The sequence below is a fragment of the Onychostoma macrolepis genome, chromosome 10, assembly GCF_012432095.1.
Source record: "Onychostoma macrolepis isolate SWU-2019 chromosome 10, ASM1243209v1, whole genome shotgun sequence".
Classification (NCBI taxonomy): domain Eukaryota; kingdom Metazoa; phylum Chordata; class Actinopteri; order Cypriniformes; family Cyprinidae; genus Onychostoma; species Onychostoma macrolepis.
In genome coordinates this window covers 6,149,016-6,168,445 of record NC_081164.1, presented here as the reverse complement: position 1 = coordinate 6,168,445, position 19,430 = coordinate 6,149,016, and the positions used below count along the sequence as shown (strand labels likewise).

Below are 19,430 nucleotides of genomic sequence, written 5' to 3'. Positions count from 1 at the left end.
TTGATGTCACGCTTGAAATGTTCTCATGAGATAGAGCAGGGGTGTCAAACTCAGTTCCTGGAGGGCCAGAGCCCTGCAGAGTTTAGATGCAACCCTAATTAAACACACCTGATCCAGCTAATTAAGTCATTCAGTCTTATTTGAAAACTAGATGGTTTGTGTGTTGGAGCAGGGTTGGAACAAAACTCTGCAGGGCTGCGGCCCTCCAGGAACTGAGTTTGACACCCCTGAGATAGAAGCTCCAAGATTAAGACCTGCTCCGTGTGTTTGGACATTTCGCTTCCTGCCGTGTAAATGTCTGGTAATGAGGTCACAAACCTGTGAATGTTTGATCAATGATGTCAAACAGTGTTTCAGCAGTGACCCTCATAAATTCACATTAGACACATTAGTGGGCAGCAGAGAGCAACAGGATGAACAGGCATTCAAAGGAAAGCTGCTGTTCATTCCTCTTCAACTTCCCAAAGGGACTTGACAGACCGTAAGATGTAGACTGGGAAACTTGAATGAACAATTTTAAGAAACTCTTCACTGGGTTTTTATTTTTTATTTTTATTGTTGTCTATTCATTCAGAAGTGTTGTTTGAGTATGAAGTTGCACAAGGATCTAAGGTGAGTTTATCATTGTCAGTATGTTGTTTGTGTCGCAGAGTAGACGTCAAAAAATCACTATGGTTATTCACAGTTTAGTTCTACTGAAAAATTCTAACAATGTTTGTCATTTATTTTTTTAAATCATTTTATTTTATTTGAATGTTTATTATATTTTGATGACAGTGGTGGATGCATTACTTATTATTATTATTTTTTTTTTATTATTTATAATATAAATAAATAGTGAACTTAAAAAAGAAATATTAACGGCCTTTATACACACTGTATACTTTGAATTCAATATAGCCTTTACAAAAGAGAACTGTGGTCATAAATGGTGTAGTTATGGTATCCAATTATAATACTTTGAGATATGAAAAAGAAAAAAAAAACATGGCACTATAATGGTGTCTTGTCTTGAACAGTGTTTAAATACAGGCAAACTGCATATGCCGCATAAGCATTGTCTTTTTTTAATTAGATTGTTCTCAGTCAGAGCTCATTATAAATAACACCTGGTTTGTTGTTTGCAAGCAAGATCTTTTCCCGGTCATTTGTAAATACGGCTGAGGAGGATAAAGATGTGAGGTCAGCCAGTACAACTGGAGGATGTGAGAAATGTCTTCAGGAAACAGTGTCTAAAGAGTTTTCCTGCTTTTGTATTCAGTGTCTTTAAGAGGGCACTGCTTCAGCTTCACCTTTTTGTGTTTTAATAATAAAAATAATACTTATAATTAATACTAATAATAGTTCATATTATATTATTTTTTGCCACTTCACTTGCAGAATAAATGAATCATGGCCTGTATATAGGGATTTTCTTCAATGGCGTTTTTGTTACTGTATGATTCCGCTTCCACACCACAAGAGGTCAGTAAAAAATTCAAGGCCTCAAAACTGATTTGGTGCACCTGAAGGTCCACTGAAAAAAATCTCTTTCTAAAAGCAGTTTTAAAATGTTGTTGTTAGATTTTTATGGTTTTAGAGATTCCTGTTCTTGCATTTTTAGCATCTTGGGGTCTGAATCGCATCTTGACAGATACTCTGACTTGGTCTGTTCATTCGCATGTTGTTGAAACTTTTGTTCAACACACTTTGTTTCACTTTGATTGACTTAGACTGAAGTGTCGAGGGCATTCATACAAAGTATTTTCATTGTTCGGCCGTGGTTTCCACACACGTCTGCTTCGCTGAAACCTTTCCCATGCTGAAAGCTGTTTCTTGGCCTGACCTGACAGTGAATTTGTTGTTGCTCATTTATCAAACCGCTTGGTAAAAACTCTTCCCACGCTTAAAGCAAGTTTGTTTCTCTCACACACTCACAGAAATAAAGGTACAAAAGCTGTCACTTTGTCACTTAAGGCAGTACCCTTTCAAACGGTACTATTGTGTACATCGGAGATACTAATATTCACACCTTTATGGTACTAATGCACACCCTTTAGGGATAAATAAGGTACAAAATTGTACCTTTTGAAGAGATACTGCCTTTTGTACCTTTTTTTCTGAGTGAGCATGAATTTTGACCAAGAATTTTTGCCACTGGGCAATATATTGAGATTTGAAATCTCTTCAGCCAAGACTCTTTCTGTTATCGGTACTTCTCAGAGTTTATTTTTAAAAAATCCATTTTTAAAGCGTTTGGACATATTTACTGTTATATTCAAGACAATAACTTGCTGCCCATAAAAAGTTGGGGTAAGTTGTCACAATCAGAAAATACTGTTTATTGAAATTTGAGATGAGAAATTTTGCTGTTTAAATAATAACAGTATATAATAATAATTTGTAATTGATGTAATATGTATTATTGACTGTTTAGTGGCTTTTAAAACGTTTTCTTAATGTAAATCTATACAAATCAGTAATGTATTGGTTTTTTTTTATTGTTGAGATTAATGCTTCTTTCTCATTTACAATTGTTTTATTGGCCCAAAAAGAAAGACTTATTGGTTAAAAAAGGTGTTTCTTTTTTATTCTTTCATGTGTCATTTTAATAAAGTTTTTTAATAATAGTAATATTCATATTACGGTGTTCAAATGCTCGGTCTCTGCACTTCCTGTTTTTTGGTTGAAGCACATTTTATCCTGTCATTGATGTGGCGTGCAGTAGGAGGAACATAAACATGCTTTTCACTTCCTTTGGATGTTAAAAAAAGGTCAATTTCCACTGTGACTTTTATATCGCATGCTGTGGTGTAAAAAATGCAATACGAATAACTTCTGATTAAATCCATCTCACTACATATCTCACTGATTCTGTTTAACGCTGAGGTGGCTTTCAACATTTTTCATATGCTTATACATGTATTATTATGCATTTCTTTGGAATACATGATTCTGATTGGTCAGTATTTTTGTACGAGAACACCGTATAATTCACCATTATAACTGCTAATTTTCTTTCTTATCATATAAGAACATAATTTTGGCAATTAATTTTCATGTCAGTTTATTCATTTAGATTGCAATGTGCATAAAGTGGGATAATTTACAGTCAGATTTGTTTTGGAATTCTGATCAGTGTTTATTTGGCAATTATGACTGATTGAATGACTCTCTGTTTATTATATATGGCGTAATATATAATATGAGCATTTTGTGCTATTAAACAATGTTGTCGATGTTTTTTTTTCTTTTCACAGACAGCTGAACACCACAGACAACCGAGGAGAATATGTGGAAGTAAGGCCTTTTTTCTTTCTCTTATAACAAGAAGTCATTTGAACAATCTAAATCTCTCATCTTTAATAAGGAGAAGCTGGAAGGAATTCTGTTAATATATCTGTGTATTACTTCAATCTGTCTGTTCTTTGATTTAGGCTATATTTCAGGCTCAGTCCCTGACAACTTGCTGAATATGGTTATTTCATGCTTAATTAGGCACAATTCCTGTATTCATTAACTAAAAGCACCATTTGTAGATCTAATAAGAAATTAATCTAATGAGTTCTTTTAGTATGTGCTGATTTGATGCAAATTAATGTTCTTCCTATTCCTGACCTTATTTGCAGTCATTAAGATATTAGATTCTGCATTTAATTGATGTGTAGTGAACTCAGCTGCCTCTAGATGGAGCTACAAACTGGTCTTTAATTCCTGAAGCTCTGTAAGGGAAGGTTAGGTGTGGCCAGACCCACATGACCCTCATGCCTTCAGAACACACATTCTCATTTACACACACTGCATAAAATATGTGCACACAGATAGTGAAACTTCCTCTTAGTCAATGACACATTCACACACAATGACACATGTGGCCCTGAATTTGTTATTTTATTTTCCCCTATGTATGTATTTATTTATTTATTCTTCTCAAGGATGGGAACTGATGTGAATTCTTGATTCGTCTTAATTGTTCCATTTAATAGTTATTTTATTACTTTTGGGGAAGGAACATTTGGAAAAATGTTGAGCTCTGCAAGTTGTTGCATATTGTGTAACATATTACCGTATATGCAGTCCTGGATGGCATGTAATCTGGATTACGTAATCAGATTCTAAAAATTAAGTACTTGTAATTAGATTATATTACATTTTAAAATACTTTGTAATCAGACTACAGTTACATTTTTATTGATTACATATTAATCACACAATACATATAATGCAGTTTCTTCATGAACTCCAAACCTTGACGTAATGTAATGTTTAATGCACATCATGTTGTTACTAACAACGAATTAAATATATTCTTTCTCTTTGTATTTTAATATCAATATAGTACAACCTATTCTAAAACAGATTATCCTATTCAAATTTTCAAGTTGTCAGGAATATTGACCTGTTTTGTTGTGTTTTCTCCCATGTGCTCCCGTGACCCAGTTTTTCTCTCTCATTGAGTAGTCATTTGATTCACCTGTGTCCCGTTAATTACCCCTCGTTAAGCCCTTTATTTAAAGTGTTGTCTGCCGCATGTTTCCGGTGTTATATGTCAACTGATAGTACTACGTGTGTCTCCTGCCTGCCCTGTTTTACCTCTTGGTTTGTTTATTAAAGACTGTTTTCCTGCAACTCCTACGTCTCCGCGCTCCTTGCTTCTTCACAGTAGCACCCTGACACAAGTTATGTCAAAGGTAATCAAAAAGTAGTCTAATTAGCCTATATTACCTAAATTGCATAATGCAATGGATTACGCTACTTGCTACAATTTTTGTCACTACAAATAAATAATCTGCCCAGACAGTATATAGATATTATACAACTTTAACAGTCATCTGAGCATTAATTGTTTTTTCAGCAACAATGTTTGTAATCTAAACTGTTGTAGGTTGAACTATGTCGTTGTGCTGATCTATTTTAATATAGAATTAGAATTTTGTCTATTTAAGTTCTAATACGGGTTGTTATTGTTTTGATGCAGATTATAAAAAGTATGTTCCCCTATGAAAACAAAAGTAATTTACATTTAGTCATTTAGCAGACGCTTTTATCCAAACCAGTTGTACAGTATGTTTTTTTAAAGCACCCATTTGTTAAGATGAGGCCTGTATCTGGGCCAAAAACTTGTGCTTGTACAGACTGCAAAGGCAGTGTCTCATCACTTTAAGTAAAAGCGGTTATGTTTATGAAGGCCAAAAGTAGCAATTGTGAATGGACAGTATGTGAACCATTCACAATGTCATGGCATAACTTTAATGTTTTTGTAACTGGGCATGTTTATGCATAAAAGTAATAATTGAAAACTCTAATAATATCAATCATAAATCCAATATCTGTTACTTAGTGACAAAGAGAAGTATCCTCAGCTGAACAGAGCTGCTCAAACTTGCATGTTCTGTTAAAAATCTAAAAAGAGAAAGAGAAAAAGAAAAAGACATGACTGGTAGGAAACCAGTTATAATATGAAAGTAAAAATGTATAGGCCGTTTATGTTGGGAGTGCATTGAGAGTCTGAGTAGTTGGATGGTTGAGCTCCAGTAAGTTAATAATGAGGTGGTTTTAGTGGTTGCAAATTTGAAAAACACAAAACTCTAACCCAAACAACCATTTCACAATGCAAGTTCTCCAGGATGACACAGTTCTAAATAGAACTGTTACTAAGTGTAAAGAACCTTTAAAGAACCATTTCTAGAGTATATAGCCAACGGCCAACCTGCACTTATGTTATGCGCCTGCTTGAGAGGAAATAACTGTCTACACCAGAAGGTGGCAGAAGTCCGTATTTGTCATTCAAAATGGATAGTTGGACTACGGATATACAAATCGTCAACAATGCAGCGCGCGCTTACCATTTTCAATATGAATCTTGTTGATCAGTTGGTCTTCACTTTGAGGTGTCATTATTAATGTATTCCATATTGGAAGGTCAAGGTGTAAAATTAGAAGAACTGTCTTGAATTCATTGCTTGCTTACTTTCATCACTTTCATTTTTCTTCTCAAATACTGCTTTAGACTACACTGGTCTCACCGTTTTGTACATTTCTCAATCACTAAAAAGAACAGTTTGTTTGGGAATCGAACAGCTGTACATAAAACTTGATTTCGATTCCCACATAGATTTTACATTTGATATCAAGTGGCAACACAACAGTACCGTAATTGTTCATTGTACTTTCTTTATCCTAGGTTTATTCATGGTTTTTGGAGTTTTTAGGCATGTCAAACTCCCAATCCATGTTGAGTCTAATTTGACTAGTTGCAGAAGGTTATTGTAGTAGTTTTACTGGATGCACAGCCTCTTTCCCTCCACTTCTTGGATGCCATCCTTCTCTCTCTTCTCCGCCACAATATGAAACTTTAATGGTGTCTGAGTTAAAAATGAGTCTCTGCCCTGAATGTTCACTGTAATGGCAAAAAACAGCTCTTTCGACTGGAAACAGAGATGAACGACTGGTCTTCATGCCAGAACAGGATGTTCCCAGAGGCCTAGGCATGTGAGATCTCTTGAGGTGTTTTTAATTGCGTTCTTCCATTCAGCCGTTGATACTGATGTTTATTTTTTGCTGGGTTGTCATCTCATTATCTCGGCTGTTCCTAGATCTCACACCTTTCCCTGCACCTTAGGATTGAACTCCTAACCTTTCTGCTAGCCGCTAACACCAATTAGCAGTTTCCTTTCAGTAATTGTATTACTGAAAATTCTACTGAAATATACCAAAGCTGATCTGCTCTAGCAGTGCTACAGAACCAGTAGTAGTAGTATTTCATTCAGTGTAATTCTTTGGGTGGTTTTGCGTGTTTTTATTGTGCACCAGGCAAAAATCATAATTCAGAATGCTTAGAAGAGTAACAGCGCAATTCTCCTCAACAAGCCACATAATTCATGTTGTCATAGTTAGAGGTTTTAAAAATTGCAATAGAAATAGTGATGCATAAGAAGACAGATGTAGAGAGAAAAACATCCAGGCTATGATTTTTGCATTACCGACACACTATTTTCCTATTTTATACTGTAAAGCTGCTTTGACACAATCTGTATTGTTAAAAGTGCTATTTAAATAAAGGTGACTTGACTTGACTTGACTATGAATTGATGTAGACACAGCTGGTGAAAGATGGAGGTTGTGATATCCCTCGTTTCCCCCTCCCTACTTCTTTTCAGCATGGAAATACATACAGAACAGCCAGTTATTCTGTTTAAATCAAATCACTACACAGCTCTGCATTGATTAGTCCTGTAAATTGACTAGACCTCACTCGCTAACATGCTTCTCGTGGTCTTCTATTACTGCTACAGATCAAACCAAATGACCGAACTGCTTGATCAGCAAAAGCAGCACCCACTTGGGCAAGAGCCATACCACATGCCAACTACAATACCCAGAATTCCAATGGGGCCAAGCTCATTAATGTTAATGGGAAGGGGGAGGTAAGGGAGTCCGGGCCTTGTAGGCAGATGGAGGTAGAGACGAACCCCCTCCACCTCCTCATTATCAGTTCGCTCACAGAGTCTAGCTCCTCTCCATTGTACCGCTGCACCCTGCCTTCAGGACACTCACTGTGTAATTAATATTTAACTGAGAGAGAGATTGAATGAAAGATTGAGGAGGAGTTGTGAAGGAAAAGCCATGATCAGCATAGATACACACAACAGCATGAGACAGAAAACAAGAAATAGAGACGGAACACAGAAAGTAGAGAACTAGGGCAGAGAAGTAGGAAAGAAGAAATCAAGATCTCTTTAATGACTCAGTTGTTTATCTCCTAGCCAGGACATTAAAGGGATAGTTCACCCAAAAATGACAATTCTGTCATTAATTACTCACCCTCATGTCATTCCAAACCCGTAAGACCTCTGTTCATCTTTGGGACACAAATTAAGATATTTTTGATGAAATCTGAGAGCTTTCTGTCCCTGCATAGACAGCAAGGGAACTACCACATTCAAGGCCCAGAAAGGTAGTAAGGACATCGTTAAAATAGTCCATGTGACATCAGTGGTTCAACCTTACTTTTATGAATCTACAAGAATAATTTTTGTGTGCAAAGAAAACAAAAATAGCAACTATATTCAACAATTTCCAGTCCATTCCTCTGCTTAAAAACAAGGCGTTGCATCTTAAACACTAGCACTAGCAATGCCAAAGGCATGGTTTCTGTAGGACAGAACTGGAAGAATAATGACTGTTTTCAAACACATCCTTCGAACAAACAGATGTTCAGTCTCACCCTATTGGTTGAGCCATTATTGCTGTGTTGGTCTTGTCAGGACACTCAAATAAATACAGCAATGCTTTGATAGTACCACAAAGCCACAGGAAAACCAAGCAACAAAAAGTCAATTCAAGCAGTAATTTCATCTCTCTCACAAATATGTCTATGGTCACCATATGTGTGGCACCATGTGTGTGTCATGTGAGACTCCTCATCATATGTGTGGTAATAACATGAAATCCTTTTCTCATTTCATGCTCTCATGAGACAAACGCGCACACACACCATAACACATGATGTTAACCCACGCACAGGATTACACCACATGCTATCTTCTACTCTTTAATAGCTTCAACTTGACATTCATCCTCCCATTGTCTCAGGCTGATGAGCGTTCAACATGAAATGAACATGTTCTTACCAGATTATCTGCAAATGCACAATAGCATCAGTGAGATTTCTTTGCAGAATGAGTCTCGTCTAATTATATCTTTTGTTTTTTCATTGTGTGGCTATCCTAGGTGACACGGTAAGCTTCATCGCTCAGTAGCTAAGCTTTTTAGAGAACCAAATATGCACATATATAGATGCAAAATGCTGATGTGATCCTTACAGCCATGCAGATGTCTTACCAGCTGTCTGGCTTTAAATGGTGGATTTAAAACAGGAGTGTCCATTCCTGCTCCTGGAGGGCCATTATCCTGCAGAGTTTAAGTCATTAAACACATCTAAACCAGCTTATAAAGGTCTTCAGTATCACTAGAAACTTCCAGGCAAGTGTGTTGGGGCAGGTTGAAACAAACCTCTGCAGGACATTGACTTACTGTCTTCCATGAAACACAAAAGTTTTAAAGTGAATGGACTAATGCTGTGAAGCTCCAAGTATATAAAGAAACTCCATAATTGTTGTCCGTTCAACTTGTGTACTGTGTTTCACATCTTCTGAAGCCATATAATTTCGTGTAACAAACAGACTGACATTTAAGTCATTATTAGCTCTAAAATCTTGCAGTGAAGAGTCATGCAACCTGTCATGACGTGTCTTGATGCATGAAGTTTGAATATGCAGAAGCACAAATAAGAGCTAAAATTGAGATCTATGCCAGATAGCACAATTTTCTGTGAATAACAATTTAAAATTTGATCTGTTCCTGTTTGAAACGATTCAGGGTGAGTAAATGACAGAATTTTGGGGTGGACTGTTCCTTTTAAGGATGCTGCTGTCAAAGCTTTGAGTTGGTTGCCATAGCAAGGCGTCCATTTTGATGTCACAATAGTCCCCAGGGAGCAAACGCCCCACCCTAGACTGCTGTACCAGAGTCAGTCTCATTTTATCTTGAGTAAGTATGTGTGTGTGCGTGGGTAGTATCCGATAGGGAATATTCAAGGACTGAGGCTCATTAGCAGGTTTTTACTACATTCCTAGAAAACATAATTTTATTTCCAAGCACAACTCACATCTAAAAAGCTCCTGCATGCCCAGACTTACAACATCAACTCCGGTGTTTTTTAAAAAAAATACTCAGACACCAACAATCATGTGTGCATGGATTTAACTGTTTTCTCTGCTTGTGTGACTCGATGGGTGTGGGAGTGTGTATATGCATGTGGGTGAGTGTCTATAGACTCTTTTTTTCCTGACTGCCCCCCCTCGTACTTTTCTTTTGCGGTCTTTCAAACCGGAATAAAAGGGAAAATTCCTTTGAGTAGGTGCTGAATGCGTGCGCCACATACCTCTTGCTCTCTGTCTCTCTCCCCCCAGCATTGTTTGGAGCCCTGGAGGAGGGGGTGGGTGGGGTCTCGGTGCCTGCAAGCATCTCTCTCTTTCTACATCCCTCCCTCTCCCCCTCCGTCCCTCCCCCCACCCACTGCTTTCATCCAAGAGCGATGAGGTAATCCCTGCCAGCGCTGTGAAGCATAGCAAGCGCTAGAGTGAGAGTAAGAGGCAGTGGAACTGAGCAGGATAGATATATTGAAAGTCAGAGAGGGAGAGAGAGAGAGAGAACGAAACATTGAGAGGGAGAGAGAGGAAGCCGGTGCAGATCTGAGATGACACAGGCTCTGGTGGAACAGCGATAGCACTGATCAGTTGCGGCAGTGGCTTGTGCACGGGTGAACACAAGGGGATAGGGACATGACCCGGGGCTTCTAGTGGACTCCAGGGGTGGAAGAGCCGAAGAGAGGAGGACAGGAGCCATGACGGAGAGATGCAGCCTGTGGAGTGCCCTGTCAGCCGCTGCCTGCTGCTTCTACAGGGGCTCCTTCATGCAGGTGCAGGTGAGAGGGGGGCCAGTCCCAGAATTCTTGTGTGTGAGTGTGCAGCTACAGAGTACTTGCATGTATACGCTGCGTGGTGCGTGAGAAAAGGTGTGGATCTGGATTACATCATCTCTGAATATGCCTTCAGAAGTTCCTGCATGAGAAGTGGAGTGTGTGTGGTGTGTGTAAGCATACATATTGATTCCTGTGATTCCGTCCAGGGCATCTGCTTGTAGGGAAGGGTGCCCCTCAGGACTCTGTGTTTGGCCCGGTGCAATTGTGCAACCCCAACAACTGTGTCATTCCACCAGCCTCTGCTATGATATCACTGCACCGAGTGTGTGTGTGTGCGTATGTGTGAGTCTGTGTGCCGACTGGGCTCAGCTCACTTTGGCTCAGCTGTAACACTAGTGCTGATGATGCACAGATGGATGAGCGGGTAGGCAGGGCTCTGTTGTCACCCTGCGGTTATGTAGTGGATCGTAATGGGCTCAGGAAACAGGAGAATGCATCAAAGTAGCTCTGGAGGTCATGCTTTTTATATCTGAAAGTGAAGATATATTGTTTCATGCAAGGCTCAGAATACAAAAAAATGTTGCATTACTTTGACGAGGACTGATATATGATCTCAGAAAAACACAGGATTTGAGTGGGAAGGCTGGAAAAGGAGAATGGGTGTCGTCTAATTGTCCTCTATTTCAGCCAACTTGGACTGGATAACAACAGTACAATTTTGGCTCTGAGTTTGGGTGGTGCACTAAGCACTATAGAAACAAGGACAATACTTCTTTGCCTCATCTACTTTTCTCACACTGTCTGTTTGTTTGTTTTCTGGTGCTTTTAAAAGCAAAACAGAGGACATTTAAGGTAATGAAATAATGGTGTTTTGTTCTCCCCTGTTTGCCAGAGTGACACTGTTTCTCACTATAAGTGCACAGTTGCAGGTGCAGATGGTAATAAAAAATGTGTCCTTATAAAGATAAATGTTTACAATACATTTAGCAGAAGTTATAAATAGTTTACAGATTTCATATTCTAAGCCTGAGGATACAGTTAGGGTAAACCTTACCATTATTTTCTCTATATACAGTAATTAATGTTAGTTTAATTTGAGAAACAATCAATTTGTGCATATCTGAGATGAAATTATAGTATGTTTATAGTTCTCAACATGGCACAGGCAGGACACTTGGCTAGTACAGCACAAACCTAGAGAGAAACTTATATACTGTATAAGCACACCTCACACTTATGACAATTTGGCATATACCAAGAACAAAATTTGACTACTCAAATCCATGTAGGGGCCATAGATGTCCATAGACTGTCTGTAATGATGTATGTGTTCGTCCCATTGGCCACCTGAGCTCAGAGCTGCACCAGGAGGAGATGACGGTGTCCCAGCTGCAGATTGATAATAGTCATTCTGACTCGATATTCACATGCAGAAAAACAGACGCCAGTGAATTTCTTTGTGCCTTGAATTCTGGCAAGTACCTTAACCTTGTGTGTACCTTTGAGTTAAACAGATTTTTACTTTATGGAATTTACAAGATACAAGATAGTGGTATAGGTAGATATTTTAGTTGTTATGGTAATTTGGAAATCTTACAAATCCAGTTTAGACCCATTCTCCCATTGATCTCAGATGTGTCCCTGCAGATTCTGATGTTGTATTGCTTTTTGCGCCAATTCTTCAGCCTCATTACCAGTAAAGATGGTTGGCGTCTTGATTTTAATTGGGCTGGGCTGCTAGTTGTTTATCAGGGACAGCATCAACCCCAAATCATCCATCTGCCTCTTGCAGTTGCACTTTGTTTCATCTTAATCCCCACATTCTCTGCCGGCTGGCAGCTTGACGGTCCTTTCGTCTATGACCCCACTTGCATATGTGGTCATGCTAGTTTTAACCACAGGGGTCCAAAACTAATACCCCATTACCATTTACACAGATTCCAGACACATTAAGACTGGTGTAATTGTCTGCTTTGGTGGGTCATTTTTCTCCGCTGGTGCGTGATTCAGTTGCAAAGATTTCACCCCATCCACTCTCCCTTCCAGTCATTACAAAAAAAAATATTAATTTCATATTCAAATATTCAGGGGTATGACTCTCCCTCTCCCCTCTTTCTTTCTTCTCTTTTTCTTGTGTTTTCCTTTCTATCCTCTCCAAATCCTCTCTGGTGCCGCTGTCTCTTCCCCAGGGCTGCGGCGGCTTAGCAGCTGTTAAACAGAAAAGTTCAAGAGTAAATCTGCCTGTTACTGAATGTGAGGATAACCTAATTACACTGGGCTGTTTTCTCTCCTAATGAACGCCATGCAGATTTGGAGTGCCGGGATTTTTTTATATACCTCCCCCCAAACTGCTTCTGTACGAATTTCTTTTCATCCCTTTGATGAATGTGGCTGAACTAGAAGTCCCTTAGAGACTGGATTAGTCTTCATTCATATTGTGTATACTTCTCAGACTAATGATGTTTGTTCTGCTTTGCTTATCACGCAAATGAAGATACTGAAGTTGTCAAATATGCTAAATTAGACACAGACCATCTGTGCCAAAGTTGGGTGTATTTGTGCATCACACTTCCCCAACAAATGCTAACATTTCTAAAGCTGTCTGTTTGATTTAGAAAGTTGTGTACTGTCATTCTCGTACTGCCCCAATAAACACCAATAGCATGAGTGTCCAATCCTGTTCCTGGAGGACCACCGTCCTACAAATTTGCTCCAACACACCTGCCTGGAAGGTTCTATTAATCCCAAAGACCTTAATTAGCTAGTTCATGTGTGTTTAATTGGGGTTGTCCTTAAACTCTGCAGGAAGAATCAGGTTCAGACACCCTTGACCAACAAGGTTATCTCACTGATCCAACAAAATATATCAACCGCATTTACTGAGACAATATGAGCTAGGTTTTGGTCATCCTGAAATTTCACAGGTTATAGATATGGATGTTCAAAGCAGTGGCTTCTAACCCTGGTCTTAGTACACAATTTTGCTTGACTTTCTTATCTGATACACCTATTTCAGGTCAAATTAGGTAACTCTGGTTTATTTGATGATTGCTTAAGCAAAAAATTATGCTCTCTTTATCTCGGAATATGATTAAATAGAAAGTTGCAAGCAAAGAAATCAATGTGGATGAGTTGTTGATTTGCCTTAACCCTGTCAGTGCACTATAAAATTATGGGCTGGTTGTGCGCTATTTTAGATGTATTTCATATATAAGTGTTAGTGGAATGGAAGTGGAATTAATAAGAGATGTTTTTCTATTATCTGAACATTGATCAGAGGGTTTTTTCATTGCTGGCCGCCAGAAGTCTTTTATGCTTCCGTCCCTTTAAGAGAGAGCGGTGAGATCATAGAGAGTTGAAGAGATGCTTTCAGCTCATCTCAGTGCCGATTTCACAGTGTCTCTCTTCCATCCCTCAACTCATCCTCTCCCCTGCCTCAATATCCAAGACAATCACGTTGTAAATCCAATAGGTCAGTGCGACTGGTTGTTAGCTCTGAACAGGAAGTGTCTCTGTCTTAGGCATCCACTATCAGATGCTTCAGTGGCAGAGAATTATCAACACCAGCAGGAATTAATTTCCTCTGAAGTGAAAGATAAGCCAATATCAGGACTGAGATGTCCTAAAGTTTCAGTCCCTCAGAGGATCTTTTGAGCAGGTGGGTTTGGCCAAAGGAAAGGGGGCTGAGAAGTGGTGTAGGCTGGAGTCAGGTCTGTTTTGTATGTACACTTGACCTTTATCCCAGCTTGACCTCAGGGGTCAATGGGCAGCAGCAGGCTCTTTTCCAGTTCACTGGGTGCATGCAAGTGATCTCCAACCTTGCTCCTGGAGAGTTACTGTCCTGCAGACTTCAGATCCAACCCTACTCCAAAACACCTGCCTGTAATCATCAAGAAACTCTGAATACTTAGATTAACTGGTTCAGGCATGTTAGATTTGGGTTGGAGCTGAACCTTGCTGAAAAAAAAAACAAACAGCATATGCTGGTTAGGTATGTTTTGAAGCATGGCAGCTGATTTGAGCTGGTTTAAGCTGGTCCTGAGCTGGTTATCAGTTGGTTTAAGATGGTCATGTGCTGGTCCTTAGCAACTAGCTCCTGCTCAGGACCAGCTCATAACCAGTTTAAACCAGCTCAAGACCAACTAAGGACCAGCTTAAACCAGCTGCCATGCTTCAAAACATACCTAACCAACATATGTTGTTTTTTTCAACAGGGAAATCTGCAATATGGAAGCACTCCAGGAACAGGGTTGGAGACCCTCTACCTTTTCTTTTAAACTTTATTAGACAGAAGGGGGCTTTGTCATTACTTACTTGTTTTGGTCACAAGAGAGTGGACCACTTCAAGGCCATGAGTGAGGCCGTAGACAGGTAGAATCAGTCATGCATGTAGGATACATATGATCGGTGAAGGCGGTTAAAGACACAGCTTGTCCTTTTGAACTCAGTGTGTTTAATCCTAGTTATTCTTGAACAATGTTCTGTAAACAGCCTTATCTAGTGTTGAAAATATGGCCAGTACGTGACTTGGCTTTGTGCCTTATCAGTGCACAGGGTTTACTGCAATATTCCTTGGTCTTTATAGTTTTGTATGAGGTGATGTTATATCCATTCACGTTGTTGTTGCAGTGTTGCGTGAACCTGGGCTGGTGTTTATCTTGTTTGAGCATGTGTTTGACCAGTTCAAGCAGGGACTGTGCGTTTCCTATCTCTGTGACATTTGAATGAGTACTAGTCACTTGTTAGACTCATAGTTATTCCATCAGGACTCCAACCTGTCCCTCTATGCCTCATTCTGCATTACCGCAGCACCCATCACTTTAGAAGAGCCACTACAGTGAATTACCATCGACAGCAGAGATTTATGCTACGCTTGATAACACAATACATCAGAACAAGCATAAAAATGCATTTTATTGTCTGAGATTGAAGAGATACCACCCACCATGCAGAAACCAAATCACCCTAAATGACAAAATGATGAGAAGGAAAGATTAGACGGTTAATTGCAGTAAATGAATTCAATTCCATTTTAGACGTATCTTGGCGAAGCGTGGCGATAACAAAATTGAAATTGCGGCAAAAATGGCATAGCTGGATTCTTCTAAGCTTCCTTAGACTGTTGTGTTGTCTGGATTGGATTAGTTATAGACTCGTGCAGACCATGTAATCTCCAGTTTTGCATTGTATGTTCAATTGAATTAACCTGGTTTGCTAGTAGTGCGCAAGGCAGGGACTCTAGTCGTATTCATTGGCACACTGATGGAGCGTTGTCTACGAGAAAAGTAGGGGTAGGAGAAAGAGAACTGGGTATTTTAGAGTGGATTTCTCCTCAAAGGTCCTGGAAGGAGTCTTGTTCGGATGCCTCTGCAGCAACTACAGAAAAACAATGACATCATGTACAGGGTGGAGAACGAGAGCGAGAGAAGAGAGAAAGGGACTTTGACATCGCAGTGGGATATTGCTGGCTAATACCTAGTGTGTGAGGTATGCTTTAGCACATGCTGAGAAGGGCTAGTGTACATCCAGTGGGAGATTAGCTAAGTGGCAACAAACACGCACACAAGCAGTCTGGTGTGTGTTTATCTGTGTGTAAGGGAGTTCCCCAGCACTCTCCATCTCTGCTCCCCCCACTCCAGGAGGAGTGCATCATCTGCAGTGTCGCCATGGTGACAGCCTCACGCTCCAGGACAACCCCACCCCCGTATCCCAACCCCCACTGATTAGGCTGCTCCCGTCCCCATGTGGCTGTGTGTAATGAATGTGTGAACACCGTTAAGTCTGCTGGTGCATGTTTGTTTGTGCACACCTGAGCTGTATGAACAAAGCCCTGGGCTCCAGCCTATTATAAACTCCCATTAGCACTTCATTCGAGTGTACGTCTGAAGTATCATTGTGCCGGGACAGTTTAACAGTGTACCGCGACAGCGCGACCCTAACTGAGAGGTCACGGGCCACCCTCCAATGCATGCCCCTCCCCAGCTGTACATGAATGAAAGTGAGATCTCAGCACTCCGCCACTGTCTGCTCTTCCAGCCAATGGCATGCACCGCTGCGGAGCTCTCCGGAAGAGATGACATCATCTCCAGCCAATCGTAGCATCGCTCAAGGGCTGACTGCTGCAGGCTTGACAATGCAATGAGATATACAGAGAGAGTGTTTCACTGAGGTGAGATAGAGAGAGAAAGGTGCAGAAATGCAAGGAAGCATGTTGCGATATCCTTTCATTCAGTGCAAACACCAGATATGATGTTGAAATGACCTCAAAGGCATTCTGCCTGCTATCAGGGGTGGATGACAGAAGGGCAGGTGTGTGTGTGTGTGTGTGTGTGTGTGTGCCTGACAGTGATATCTCTCTGTGACCTGCCAGCCGGCATTACGAGGCAGATCTTCTTTCCACTGTGTGTGTGTGTGTGTGTGTGTGTGTGTGTGTGTGTGTGAGTGTGCGTGTGCATTCCTATTGGGGCAATACATCTTTGCCCTGAGGTTGCTGACCAGACTGTATGTTCAATACACAGCAGCTATTAGCATTCAGTAAATACTCCATGACCTAAGCCAGAGCGGTAACATTTCCATATGGCAAGGAATAAAAACAGACCTTGCCCTTTTATCTCTCTTTCACTCTCTAGGCCTGAAACATACTCTGCACAGGTATACAAATGCAACGAATGCTTAGCTAACATATTGCTGTCATCCTATGGTAGCTGGTGCTCTCACCTGGAAACTCTTATTGACAAAATAAAAGTGCTGTTGGTGTGAATGACGCTTTAATATCTGTTTTTGCATTACTTAGGCTTGTAATAAACCTCAGGACTCAAGGTGGCGATATTTACCCTGAATTTTTTATAATGTGAAATTTGACGTGTTATTTGGGTAACTATTATATTAAGGAGAGTAGCAACAGATCTTTTGTTTTGTATTGTGATGTACATCGCTGTGAAACAGATCAAAAATATATTTTAGAAAATGTAGGACTTGGTCCTATGCATCAGTTTTTGATTGGTTGGAGATCTCAATGCAAGTTTGTAGTTGATTGTAAGAAAGGGGTGGAGATTAAGTGGGCTAAATGATTGGAGAAACATCATGAGAGATGCCTAGTTTCATTGGAAGATCCAGTTATGACATTTTGATTAAAATATACTGTATATGCTCAAAAATGTTTAGAAATTAAATGCATTGATGAATTATTCACAGTATTAGTAATGTGCTTTTAGGAAATAGTGTAAATGCCCATTTCATTCTTTAACTAACATGTTCAGCAGATTATTGTCCAACCGTTGCTGTACCATGGCAGTAGTTTATCTAAAGAGAAAACTGAATGGTAATGTATGTTAATGCTAGCTCTAGCACCCCTTATGGCAGTGTTGAGAATACACTTTTTATTTGATTAATTGCATTCTGACAAATTTTGTAAAACAGCAATCTGTGAAATTGAGCTTGCATTCACATGTCTCACTTACTCTTTCGCTGTCTTTTCTTTTTCTAAATAATGTGTCATCCTGAAATGATTAGCTGTGTTTATCTTTGATGTCAGGACTGATAGGTTATCACTGCTTGTATAGAGTTTGTATAATGTGCTTAGTGTTTAGGGACCGTTTTGACACACCAGTGACAGCTACGCATCTCTTTACGCTGATGTCCTCCTGAAGGTGATGTGTGTGACTGTGTAAATGTGTGTGTGTATTGATCAGAGAAAGTGATGAGTATGTGTATGCATCACCTGTTTTGTGGCTCACTTGATAGTCATCACTAAAAAAGAGTGTTTTTCATACATAGACTACGTTCACACTGCCGTTTAATGTGGCCCAATTATCCAAGTGTTTTGGATGATAGTGTGATCTATGAAAATCAATGACATTTGACATTTTCAGTTCTAATCTGGGCCTCTTTCAATGCAGTGACTTCATTATGAAAAGATTTTTTGGAATTCATGTGCTTTGACATTTAAAGGAATACTCCACCTGAACATAACTTTTTTCCTTTATTTTTAAATCAATAAAACTCATTAAGACAACAAATTTAAGCATAAAAATGACAATGGTCTGCACTCTAAATGTAATTTTTTTTTATTAAGTTAAAACAGGAGATAAAAATCAACAACAGACATTTCGGCTAGCTGCCTTTAAAAATTTTAGACAAAAAATTATTACACTGATAAAGTGCAGACCAATCTCTGAACACATTTGGCACCTAACTAGCTGGGAGAGAGAGGTGAATGCATTGATTGGTAGTTTAACTCTTCCGCTTTTAGTACATTGTTGTTGTGTAAATGTACTCTTAGGTACTCTTTATGAAACTAATGTTGCCAATAATGTTTATGTAACTGTGCCTTGCAAAAGTATTCAGACCCCTTAATTTTTATTTAGTTATTTATTCACATTTTGTTATGACCAAATTTTGGATAACTTTGTACATTTATTAAAATTAATAAAATGAAATAATTACAATGCATAAGTATTCAGACCCTTCTTAACTCGGTAGCTAATTTTGATTTTTTTTTTTTTTGAGCAACCTCAAAAATTTAGAAAGCACTAACTTTTAATTGCTGTGCGAACATAACCATAGTCACACACACACACACACATCAGTAGCATTGTGGCTCCATCAGCAAAGATCAGAGAATGATCCGTTAACATTTCCTCAAAGCACAAACACTGCCAGTGCTTGACATGTGCTTCCTAAACGCCATCTGAGCTTTTTCCACCACTTCCTGTCATCTTTTTTCCCCTCTATCTTTCTCTCTGAAGATCTGAGAGATGGATGCAGGGTGTGATGGAAGATGCCTGTAAGGTTACACTCATAAATTCACTTGTATTGACCTTTCAGAACGCCCTTTCACTTTAAGGCAACACAGCGATCCGTTCAAGTCCAGAAATCCAGAAACAGATGAACTGGATTGAGTTTAGCATGTTGAATTCATTTTGAATCTGTTGCCAATCAGATGAGTAGGTCCGTGTTCATAACC

The 19,430-nt window shown here is 39.3% G+C and overlaps 1 protein-coding gene across 2 annotated transcripts in view; it reads left to right on the top strand.

Annotated features, from left to right (window-relative positions):
- The window catches only part of sh2d3ca (SH2 domain containing 3Ca), a 53,760-nt gene that overhangs the window by 5,885 nt on the left and 28,445 nt on the right, over positions 1 to 19,430 (top strand). For both annotated transcript variants that reach the window (XM_058788637.1, XM_058788638.1), the window contains one exon: positions 3,240 to 3,279. In XM_058788637.1, coding sequence (XP_058644620.1) covers positions 3,240 to 3,279 — 40 coding nt within the window. The remainder of the gene's footprint in view (positions 1 to 3,239; positions 3,280 to 19,430) is intronic.